This window comes from Hyperolius riggenbachi, chromosome 5 (assembly GCF_040937935.1).
Source record: "Hyperolius riggenbachi isolate aHypRig1 chromosome 5, aHypRig1.pri, whole genome shotgun sequence".
Classification (NCBI taxonomy): Eukaryota; Metazoa; Chordata; class Amphibia; order Anura; family Hyperoliidae; genus Hyperolius; species Hyperolius riggenbachi.
Genome location: NC_090650.1, coordinates 207,579,547 through 207,592,222, shown reverse-complemented (window position 1 = coordinate 207,592,222; position 12,676 = coordinate 207,579,547). Strand labels below are relative to the sequence as shown.

Sequence of the window (12,676 nt, the reverse complement as noted above, 5' to 3'; positions counted from 1 at the left end):
TTCCCAAGTTAAAATAAGTGAATGCAAATGTGATGATAATACTGTTATTCACAATCCAGGAACACATCATTTGTGGCATATCACTCAGCATATCTTTCTTCTGACTGTGTCACTGAAATCAGCAATTTGCTTTTTTAAACTTTTGAAGGAAAGCTGCATTTTATTTCTAGCTTCTAATGTAATACTATTTATGATATTATATATGGGTTTGGGATTTAATTGTAATCCTACATATTTAAGGAGCGGGATGAAATCTATATGCTGTGTTATTCTCTAGACAAAACAGAATTATGCTCTTATACAATAATTGAAGTATGTATGAGGAATGTAAATAATGTTTCCATTAGAGAAGTCTCATGATCTAACGAGCAGCAAAAGAAAGCATGAAAAGGATTATGAGCACTGCTGTAATAAGAAAGTGTAATTTCAGACATAGTTCGACCCTGTATAGACAAAAACATCAGCTTGAAAATCCAGTGCATGACATAATGAGCTGGAGATTAAAGTGGAACTTTAGGCAACAACTACCGTAAATGTACATTTGAAACAGATATACTTTATGTTATTGCTTTACATACCGAATAATATATCCATTTGTACAGGTGTTGCTGTTCACAAAGGCTTGCCACACTTTATAGACATGCAAGTGATGTTATTGCCCTGTTTCTCACAGTTTCCTGTTACTATACAATGAAACATCCTCATCGCTACTCCATCATTAGCATCATCAGCCTCACACTACTGATTTACAAGGCAATAGGTGTCACACACTATAGAGGTGGGAAGATATGATACAGTGGTCCTGATTGATTTCAGACTAGCTTCATCATCTTGCTTCATCTGAATCCACAAAATCAATTGATGCTGTTTTGCCGGAGACTGAATGAACCTGGCTTTTAGGGGTGTGAAGAGATTATTTTCATATTTGGCAGTGATGCATCAAGGGAGATGACTTCGAGCTGAATTATTGTAAATACCTTTCGTTTTAAGAAGGCTAAATTATATTTAGCATAGCTTTTTTAGAGGGATTTTTGGTCTTTTTACGCCTCTTATACCTTCCTAATGGTTCTGGGTCACCATGAGCTCTTTGGGTTTTCCATAATCCTCAGATCAATTTTCAAATCAGGATCAGTCTGGCTGTGCATATAGGCAGATTGTGAATTGAATGCTACTTATAATGGTTATATTGTAAGTCCTCAACCTCTGCCTGGTACTCACCATAACATTTCCCGTCAAAGCGATAATTTCCGTCATTTCCAATCTGTTCCCGACTGAGAGTGGGATCGATTTTTGTGCAGTAATGATCTTAAAATTGATCCCATTCTCAATCCGGAGCAGATTGGACATGATAGAAATTGTCAATTCGACCCATTGATCTGACGGAAAATTGCATGGTGTATACCAGCCAAAAATGTGACAATATGTAGACCAGGGGTGGGCAAACTATAGCCCATGGCCATGCCCTACATGGCTATATTATCTGACCCAACAATGCAGGACTAGATCATGTGTCCCTCCAGTAGGTGAACTGGCTTGCAGCGTCCAACAGTAATCTGTATTTCAGCAGAAGGCCTACAGGAAAAATGGCGCCTGGAGCCCAGCACTGTAGTCTATTTGTGTCTCCAGTGCTGGGCTCTGGCCGCAATTTTCCTGTAGCCCTGCTCTGCCTTGACAGCACAGGAGCGATGCTGGAGATTGAGAAAGGAGTTGCCTGCCAGGTGAGTAGATTACTTTTCTTTTCAGGTGCCACCACTAACACCAGGGCTATTAGGAAGCACTATCTGGGGAATGGGAGAGGGGAGGGGAGTGTGGCACTAAAGGAGAACCCTGCCTCATATTTTATTGGAGAAATGCTGCCTAATATATATATATATATATATATATATATATATATATATATATATATATATATATTTTAAATAGAGGCGCCGACACTCATGACTGCTGAAACGCAGGCACTTTACATTGACCGGAGGAAGCGAGCCAGTACCAAGAAATGTGTTGCCTTATACACATTAATAAACATTATATGTACCTCATGTGGTTTGTTCCTTGAAGTAGGTAAGATCAAACTACTACTGTTTTTATACCTGGATTTTAGACCATAATTATTATAGCTTATGTTATATTACATTAGTTTTCTCTTAATTTTTTTTAAAGGGAAAATGCAGCCCAAGTATGTGTATTTTATGGAAAAATGCTGCCAATTATGTGTATTTCTGGGTCAACAAATACTGTTAATGCTGGGGCACACCAGTCAACTTAAACGGGGGGGGGGAGGGGGTGTTGCTAATACTGGGGTACACCAGGCTATCTAAACTGGGGAGGGGGCTGCCTAATACTGGGAGAACATCTGGCTACCTACACTGTGGGAGGGGGATACTTAATACTGGAGGCATGCCTGCCTACCTACACTGGGGGTTAGGAAGGGGGGAAGCTCATCAGCTACCTGAACTGGGGGAAAACTAAGAATAGGGCCACATTTGGCTTCCGGGATGGGGGAGGCGCATTAGCTACCTACAATTGTCCGACCCCGTATCAAATTTAAAAACGCTATGTGGCCCTTCAAAAAGTTTTCCCACCACTGGTCTAGACTTCGAGATGAGCACCCCTTGGATGGTGGTCAAGAGTGTTTAAGCAAAGCCTGAATATGTATTTTATTTCTTTCATTTTTTTTCTTAAACGTACAAGGCAGCTGGTTATGCTTTTTTGCATTGATAGTATTGATGAGCTTTCCCAGATGTACCTTAAAGCAGATCCGAGATGAAAAACTAACTATAACAAGTAACTTGTCTATATATCTTATCTAAAGTTTAGATCGTTTACACAGCAAGTATAGCTGCAAACAGCTTTAATAGAAAATTATTATTTCTTCCTGCGATACAATGACAGCAGACATGTTGTTTGTAAACATTACACAGAGGCAGGCTTATCTGTATCTTGATCACTAAGCCTGTGAAAAAAACCTAATCCCCCTCCTCCCTTCTCCTCTCTGCCTCTGAAATCAATGGCTAGTAACACCTCATCCTCCTCCTGTCCAGACTGAGCTCCCATGAGCCCTTGCTACTGCCAAGGCTCTCTGAACACCTATGGGCATGGTCTATTTAGTTTATAGGGAATTTGAGTATTAAAACAAAAACAAAAAAGTATTTGGCTTGAGGAATGCCCTATAAACAATAGTAAAGGAACACAATTATGCAATGAGTAAAAGTTCACCTCGGATCCACTTTAACTTCAATTGTGGTGCAAATATTATACAACAGTTAATGTTTACTTTTTCTTTTTTTTTTACTAATTCAGCTTGCAATAAAGATCCTAATATTTTAATGCATTAATCTGTTGAGAGTTACTATCCCTTCGTCACACACATCATGTATCTGGGCCAATAGAATACTTTCCATTTCTTCACTGTGTGTGTGTGTGTGTGTGTGTGTGTGTGTGTGTGTGTGTGTGTGTGTGTGTGTGTGTGTGTGTGTGTGTGTGTGTGTGTGTGTGTGTGTGTGTGTGTGTGTGTGTGTGTGTGTGTGTGTGTGTGTGTGTGTGTGTGTGTGTGTGTGTGTGTGTGTGTGTAGGGGGGTGATTACTTTACTTGGGCTTGTGGAAGGAAATCAAATCAAACAAAGGAGAGCATACACACTCGGCTGTGGATAGTATCTCAGCTAGGGTACTAGCCTATTACAGCAAGCCAGGAGGAATAACTGCTTAGCTTCTGAACGTCACACATGAAATGTTTAATGATTAGGTAAACAACTATGTAGCATGTGTTACAAATCAGTGGGAATAATGGATTTGTCATTAACAGTACACCTGCTACTACATGTAACTGCTGTTAGAAGGACCATTTATAGTGACAGGTGTATGCGTGCATCCAAAGCACAATTGCAGCATAAAAATTTGAGTTGCTGCAGAGATCAAGTCTCCCATTCTCTGCAGCCACTCTGCCAGACGGGTACCTTCCTCTCCTGTCTTCAGTATAAGTTTAACACTTGTAATTAATGTTCTTGCTGTTTCATATGTGCTCAGATTACGTCATTGCACTGTATTGTAATGGTATATATCACATTACCGATGCTTGTTGTTTCATTTCAGATGACACAATCTGCATCTCTGTATTTTAATCCAAAAAAATACTATTTAGGGACTCAGGGGTCTCTGGTTTTACATTTTTCCTCAATTTTTATTAGCTTTCCTATTCCCACGATACCATAAGAAAACTGTAATAACTTCAAAGACACTTTATTCATAGCTGTAGTTGATTAAAAAAAACTCCAATGATATTTGGCCTATTAGTATAGGAATGATGGAAATCTAGCTGCTTTTTTCTTCCCTGGAGATCAGGGCTGCTGTGGTTACTTCAGTTGAAAAGAAGAGTGTGACAAGCAGGCCTTGATGTGAACAGCTGTTTAAGTCACTCAGCACACATAAAACTTCTGCAGGGTCAATCGGCTCTTTCGTGCACATTGTTGTACCGCTTATATTAAAGTTAACCTGTAATTAACAAAAAAACAACAAAAAAGCGAATATTGCTGACCTGCCTATGAAAACGTGTAATACCTACATAGTACATACACTGGGCACCCAAAATATAAAAAACACTTTCCTAATCTGGTCTCATAGATATCATTCAGTTTTAGAGATGCTCTAAGTGAGTTATCTAGCCATGCCAGGTTGGCCCCTGTCAACAGTGCTCAGATCTATAAGTTTGCCCATTTTTCTTGCTTCCAACATATTACACACCGAGTCTGCGTCAGACCTAGGCTCCGCCATAGACATATGTTATGCCAGCAATAGCCGAACACACAGCAAACAAATTTCCACAATGGACTCAACCCTTCCTTGGATGAATATCCAGCTTCTCTATTGCGGATGCAGCATACAAATAGCACAATGTTTCGGGCCAAATGCCCTTTCTCAAGTGGTTACATCTCTGGACAACAGTGACACATATATAGACAATTAACAACACGCTCCCTCTAATCATTGGGGGCGGGTACCTCCTTGAAAATCCTAATTAACCCTTTCCAGGGTAGAGAGTAGCATAACAAATTTACAAAACGCAACTAAGGCTGAAATCTTCATTCAGACCACCAGGCAACTGAGTCCCTAGCTTGTCCATCCACCAGGCCTCCCGCCTCAAAAGGGTGTTCATATGGGGTCTGCCTTCCTGCATCTGTACCACTTCCAATACCTGCCACCTCAATTGGCTGGCATTGTGTTTGAACTCCACAAAATGGTGTGCAAGTGGTTGCCTTACTCATGTCTTTCTTCTCACTTATCTTTTTCTTAAGACTAAGTATACTGCTCTGTGTTCATTGAGCCTGATCTTTATTTCCCTTGTGGTTTGGCCCACATAGGCCAAACCACAAGGGCATTTGATGAGATAGACCACCCCCTTAGTGTCGCACATCACAAAATCCTTTAACTATATAGACGTTCCCGTACGTGGGACTTACACTCACCTAAAAGATTATTAGGAACACCCATTTCTCATTAATGCAATTATCTAATCAAACAATCACATGGCAGTTGCTTCAATGCATTTAGGGGTGTGGTTTTTGTCAAGACAATCTCCTGAACTCCAAACTGAATGTCAGAATGGGAAAGAAAAGTGATTTAAGCAATTTTGAGTGTGGCATGGTTGTTGGTGCCAGATGGGCCGGTCTGAGTATTTCACAATCTGCTCAGTTACTGGGATTTTCATGCTCAACCAGTTCTAGGGTTTACAAAGAATGGTGTGAAAAGGGAAAAACATCCAGTAAGCGGCAGTCCTGTGGGCGAAAATGCCTTGTTGATGCTAGAGGTCAGAAGAGAATGGGCCGACTGATTCAAGCTGATAGAAGAGCAACGTTGACTGAAATAACTCATTACAACCGAGGTATGCAGCAAAGCATTTGTGAAGCCACAACATGCACAACCTTGAGGCGCATGGGCTACAACAGCAGAAGACCCCACTGGGTACCACTCATCTCCACTACAAATAGGAAAAAGAGGATACAATTTGCACGAGCTCACCAAAATTGGACAGTTAAAGACTGGAAAAATGTTGTCTGGTCTGATGAGTCTCGATAGAGTCAGAATTTGGCTTAAACAGAATGAGAACATGGATCCATCATGCCTTGTTACCACTGTGCAGGCTGGTGGTGGTGGTGTAATGGTGTGGGGATGTTTTCTTGGCACACTTAAATGCCATGGGCTACCTGAGCATTTTTTCTGACCATGTCCATCCCTTCATGACCACCATGTACCCATCCTCTGATGGCTACTTCCAGCAGGATAATGCACCATGTCATAAAGTTTGAATAATTTCAAATTGGTTTCTTGAACATGACAATGAGTTCCCTGTACTAAAATGGCCCCCACAGTCACCAGATCTCAAACCAATAGAGTATCTTTGGGATGTGATGGATATTCGGGCCCTCGATGTGCATCCCACAAATTTCCATCAACTGCAAGATGCTATCCTATCCATATGGGCCAACATTTCTAAAGAATGCTTTCAGCACCTTGTTGAATCAATGCCATGTAGAATTAAGGCAGTTCTGAAGGCGAAAGGGGTCAAACACTGTATTAGTATGGTGTTCCTAATAATCCTTTAGGTGAGTGTATGTACATATACAAACTTTGATGGACACAATTATTATGTCACAATTATTATTAGCTAATTGGCAGTTTATGTATGCTTAGTCACTTCTTTCTAAAATTTTGCAGAAGCATTTTACACTGGACATTGCTACAGCGCACAAATGCTTTTAAGAAACTCAATTTTTTTTTGTTTTGTTTTATTTTAATCTTGTGCCTTTCATGATAAATCTAACTCCTTCCAAAAGTGTTATTGGGCAGGAGTCATCTATGTAGCCTTCATTTCAATCATAGGTCATCAGAGAAAAAAGCCAACATTCCACATAAATATATTCAACCACTTTACCAAATCTGGCAGCTCATAAATTTCCTTTTATAAGACAATCTCCAGTTATCTGGTACAAAGTAATCAGATCCATCCCTTCCCTAAGCACATATCAGATGATTCTGTGGTGTCTCCAGTGGTACGCGGCACTGTACACCTCTCTTGGCACATCCTAGCTCTCAGGATGTGGTATATATAAAATAAAAAACTTTTCTACAGGACTTGAATTATTTGTCCCAGATGGGCATAAGAAAATTCTGCCTTAAACATTTTGACTCAAAGAAAAACATCACCCATATACTGTAATTTAGGATGTAACACAAAGTAGTGATCACAACAAACTCTGATGCGTGTATGTTCACTTTATAGTTATATTCTAACATAACGTTGCTAAAAATAAATCTGCCTTCTTTTGCTTTAAATAGCTACAGTACATCTGTGTTCTTCTTTAAATGATCTTTGTTTCATGTTTTGTCCACGATTTTAATGTGCCATGTTCATGCCGACCTTTAGAGCAATAAGCCATCCTCAGATCTTTTGTTCATCTCCTTCCCTCATCTCTGAGGGAAAACAACAAGCACAATGTTGGAAAACATTGCATGTCTTATCTTTCCAAACAGCAACAGACATACACTTGCAGTGGCATGAGCAATTTGCCAAGCCAAGTGTAATAGCGGAGAGATCTACTGTACACAAAGGGAAAGCTTTGAATTATTAATAGTTGGCTGTTAAGGAAATGATAGCATTTTATCACCCACCTCTAGCAGCAGCTCCCCTTCTGGCATGGCAATCCCTCCGGATGGGTTGTCTTCTTTTATTGCGTGACCGACTGGCTGGCAGAGTTGCTTCTTGGAGCGCTGTTCCTCAATTGCTGTTAAACAAGGTGAGTAAAAATAAATAAATAATAAAATTAACAGAACTGATCAGTATGATAGATTCAGTGAAGTGTTACAGTCAGGGGTCACAGAAAGAGCACCATGCAATTTTTATATCTCACAGTCTGAAGCGTCACTTTGCTTTTTAAGATCTGGCACATCTTCAAGTCTTTATCAGAATTTGTTATTGCCCTGGAACTCCCAGAATCCTTTGTGGGTGAACGATTTAAGAGAAAAGGAGGTCATATTTATTTATAGATACTGCCCAAATAATGTACTGTATAGTAATTGACTCAATATTTAGGAAAGAATATATTTTCTAAATATATGAGATTTAAAATATATATATATATATATATATTTATATTTTACTACATACAGTAGTTTTGCCCAATGACTCCTCACTGGTTTTGGTCCCGGCTACTACATCACCGATGGTACCAGTAAACAGTACACCATTCAGCCACTTCTACCTTAAGCACTTCACCTTGATTAGCCAGTGTGCGATAAATCCCATTTAGAGTTAAAGAGAGCCAGAGGCGGGTTCATGAAATAAAAAAAAAAAACTAGGCTACCTGATCCGGCGGAGTGCATCAGGTGTCCTCCAAAACCGCCGCTCCCTGCCGCTCCTGTTTCCCGCAATGACCCACTTTCACTTTTGTGCCCTCTGGGTCACAACGCTGGAATGAGAGAGCGGGGGAGTGGCAGGGGCCGCGGCCAGGGAGAGAGAGCAGCTCTGGAATCCCTGCAGGAACGCCCCTGGCGGGCGTTCTGAACAGGGAATCAGTCTCCCATGTGTTTACCTCAGAGACAGCGACAAATATTGTGGATGTAGTGGGGCTGTAGCACGGCAGTGGGAGGGGGAGGCAGAGAGCGGTGGTATGGGGATATACAGACATGTCATGAGGCAGAGAACATGCCTCTCTGTCCCATCTGCCCCACAAGAAACCACCTCGGGTTCTCTTTAAAGTCAAGATCCCTTTCACTATCCATTTCTTGTAGGACATACTAATAATAATACTGTAATAATAATTATAGAATTTAATAGAGCTGCTGGGCCCAATCTTCACAGAGAGCTCTGTCTGGACCCCATTTCCCTGCATGCAAAATGCCATGATGCTGCAGAACCAAGTAGCAGTAGAACTCATTTCTCCTTGCTGTTAGATGGTCTATACAGGTCACATGACAAATTTTTCAAAACAGCATTTTTAGCTGGAGAAACCTCATCTAACACAAAAAAGCTACATTTAAGAACTCTGCTTACTAAACTTTTAGATAGTTTTCCTAAAACTAATGTCACAGTCTGCTGATTGATATATCATCCGTGCATACTGGCACACCACTATCATATCCCCATTTGACACTGCCCTACAATTGAGGCATTTGTTATATACTGGCACACCATGTTGCACCTAACATGCCTGGGGAAAAGAAGCACATGTAAAAGATTAGCTTCTGTCGATAGGCAAACTCTGACCAAAGCATCACATTTACAATACTAGGAGTGTATAGGAGTTAAAAAACACTTAGAATGAAAATGGTAAATTCATGGTTCATTAATAATGACATCTCAAGAGCATGGCGGTGAATATAGAAATCTACAGTTACGTTGAAATCAACTAATGTATTTTTGACTGCCAGCTTCTTTGCAGGTAGGGACTGAAATGCTGTGAAATTCTTGATGCAGCATAATGTTGGGTACCCTTTATCGCTCAGAAACAGATTGGACACATCGGAAATAATTGTCTGTTTCCCGTCAGTTGGACAGGAAATTGAATAGTCTGTACCTAGCATAAAGTAATAACATAATTGTCACAAAAATACAAAAGTATGGACAAAGCTTACAAATAATTGCAATACCTCCTGTCATCACTTGGTGGCAATACTGAATACAAGACCTTACCACATAACAAATATAGTAGATAAGGGTAACATAAAGTTAACAGAGCTTGTCTTCATCTAATCACATGCAGCAGTTCTTATTTTTTTAATTCACTTAATGTGCAGGAAAATGTTACTTAAAGAGAATCTGTACTCTGAAATTCTTACAATAAAAAGCATACCATTCTATTCATTATGTGCTCCTGGTCCCCTCTGTGCTGTTTCTGCCATTCTCTGCTGCAAACCTGGCTTGTAATTGCCAGTTTTAGGCAGTGTTTACAAACAAACTAACCAGCTTCTAATAGGCTCAGCTAAGCAGAGTGTGTTAGTCACACAGAGCCTGCAGGGGGTGTGTACAGCTTCTAGCTAATCACAAGCAGCCCTGCACATTCCAGTCTGACTGCCTCAGCCTGACTGTGCCGACTATAGAGAGAAGATTAGATCATATAACAGAGATAACACAGCTACTGTGCAATTAGGAAAAGCTGCAGTAAGCCAGACCACATTAGAAAAGGCATAGGAACTTATAGCATAGAAGAAATAAAGATAAACAATTTGTTACAGAGTCTCTTTAACTTACAGTAAATATACCTAGCTGAAGATGCAGTTGTAAGTGAACTATCTTTATTGCAATTATGTGTAAATACATAATAGCAAAAACAAAACACTATTATTTTTGCATTTTAATAACAAGCAGGTCAAACATACCCGCAACAGGAGAACCGTACATAACATACGAAAAAGATTTGCAGTAGATATCTGACAATCTCCCTCATGTTTGCCAGTACGACGTACCCTCCCCTAAGAGATGCCCCCCGCCCCCAACCCCGTTCAACCTTTGCTGCATGTCCTGATCATTTTTCCACTGTTATAGACTCATATTTCCAGTAAGGTGAAGATCAGAATCATTTGGATAGTGCCTGTCTACCCAATGAACCCTGGAGTTCAGATGTACAATACCAGCCGGTATATTTGAAATGCTCCATTAAATCATCTTTCTCTTTAGTGGTAAAGGAGGCTAGAATGAATAGTTTCCAGGTCTTGAAGAGGTGTTTAGTGCGCTTCTCTTTATGTGCTAAAGCATCCAACCTGTCAAGGTTAAACAGATAGATCAATTTCCAACATCCAGCGCTGCGTAATATGTTGGCGCTTTATAAATACAATAAATAAATCCAACACTGTAGGTATAGGTTGGTAGATTCATTTATTGAAGATGACCTTCCTAGCGGAAATAAAAATAATGTGAGGCAGGGAACCTAAGCTTTGAGATGCATTGCAGGGTTCCCCATCAACCAACACATTATTATTGAGAGGAGAAAATGGGTTTGTACCAAGAGGCAAGAAAAGTCAGTGCACAGAGGAAACCTTACGTGGTATTGTACTGTTGAACTGAATATACAAAATATATATTTGTCATTTAATGCTATGTGATTTGTATAATGTATTCCGGTAGCGGGTATTGGCCAAGTCTTCTGTGTACCTTCTAACGATCACAAGGATCTTATCATACAGCCCACATGCCAGTTATCCAGCCTTCCATTCAGACACACTTTCTTCTTCCTGAATTCTACAACAACCAGTATTGCTTTTCTTAGTCAATAACCTGAGTCAGAGTCTTCAGTGCCTTTCCTTCTGGCATGAAACCAATGGCTGTGATACTCCACCAAGGCAACATGCTGAATAAATAGAATCTGCTCATGGGAGGATGCCATTGTCACCAGGGATGGATTTGTGGCCAGGCCACAAACGCCTGGGCCTAGGCAGTATGATGACTGTGTTGCAGGGCAGTGTAATAACTGTGCACTGAGAAGAGTTGGCAGTGTAGCAGCTGTATTATATTTAAGTGTCCCACTCGCACCATTTTCTTCTTTCTCCTCCTCCTCAAATCTTCTGTGACTGCTGTGCTCACTGCCCCTTCCCACGCCCATTACGCAGAGAGAGGGGCAGAGAGCAAAGCAAATGAGGAGATTCAAGAAGTAGGAAGAAGAAAGCTGGCAAGACGCTGGCAGTCACTTCACTGCCAGCTCTGCCCAGGGCACAAATGCACTGCCTGGGGACATTGTGGGGGAACTTACAGGGTGGGCAGAGAAGAAAAATCTCACCTCTCTTGGTACTTTTCGGCTTCTTCCCCTCAGCATTTTAAGAGTCCAATATCCATGGCTGCAGCAGGTGTCTATCATCATGTGACTTGCAGGTACATGCCTGCAAGTCATATAGTGAGTGGCACAGGCTGATGCTATGAAGACCAGACACTTATCAGTGGGAACCTGGAGAGGAGAAATACTTTAATTGACTACCTATACTGGGGCATTATGGCTACTATACTGAAAGGGCACTTGGCAACCTATGTTAGGAGCAGTATGGCTACCTATACTGGGGAAAATTATGGCTACTTGTACTGAGGAGACACTAGGATATGTATATTGGGGGTAATTATGGCTACCTATACTGGGGGAAATTATGGCTACCTATACTAAGGGGACACTTGGCTACCTATAATTGAGGGATACTTTGCTACCTATACTGGGGGGAATTATGGCTACCTATACTAAGGGGGCACATGGCTACCTATACTGAGGGGAATTATGGCTACCATCCACTAGAGCAGAGGTGCCCTCACTTTTCAGCTTGTAAGCTACTTTGATAATTATGAATAGAAAATGATCTACCAGGTAGAAGCTACCTACAGATGGAAGCAACACCTGCAGTATATGCACAGTGGCAGTGCAGCAGTGATTACCACAACCCGCCGGTTAGTTAGATGCATATCCTAGAGTCCTCCTCAGAAAGCCAAACAGAACAGTGCTAGACCAAACAGAGTCACAATATCATGCTTACATTATCATGCTCAGTGTCCGGCCAAACTGTAATCAGCAGTAGCACATAATGTAGTAATAATATAGCAGTAGCACAAATTCTAAATGTGTGGCTCTCCACCTTGCAACTAGAGTTGGGCCGAACGGTTCGCCTGCGAATGGTTCCATGCGAACTTCCGTGGTTCGCGTTCGCGTCCCGC

General features: G+C 40.9%; 1 protein-coding gene across 6 annotated transcripts in view; it reads right to left on the bottom strand.

The window, feature by feature from the left end:
* The window catches only part of AHRR (aryl hydrocarbon receptor repressor), a 456,078-nt gene that overhangs the window by 148,380 nt on the left and 295,022 nt on the right, over positions 1–12,676 (bottom strand). For all 6 annotated transcript variants that reach the window (XM_068236645.1, XM_068236646.1, XM_068236643.1 and 3 more), the window contains one exon: positions 7,663–7,775. In XM_068236645.1, coding sequence (XP_068092746.1) covers positions 7,663–7,775 — 113 coding nt within the window. The remainder of the gene's footprint in view (positions 1–7,662; positions 7,776–12,676) is intronic.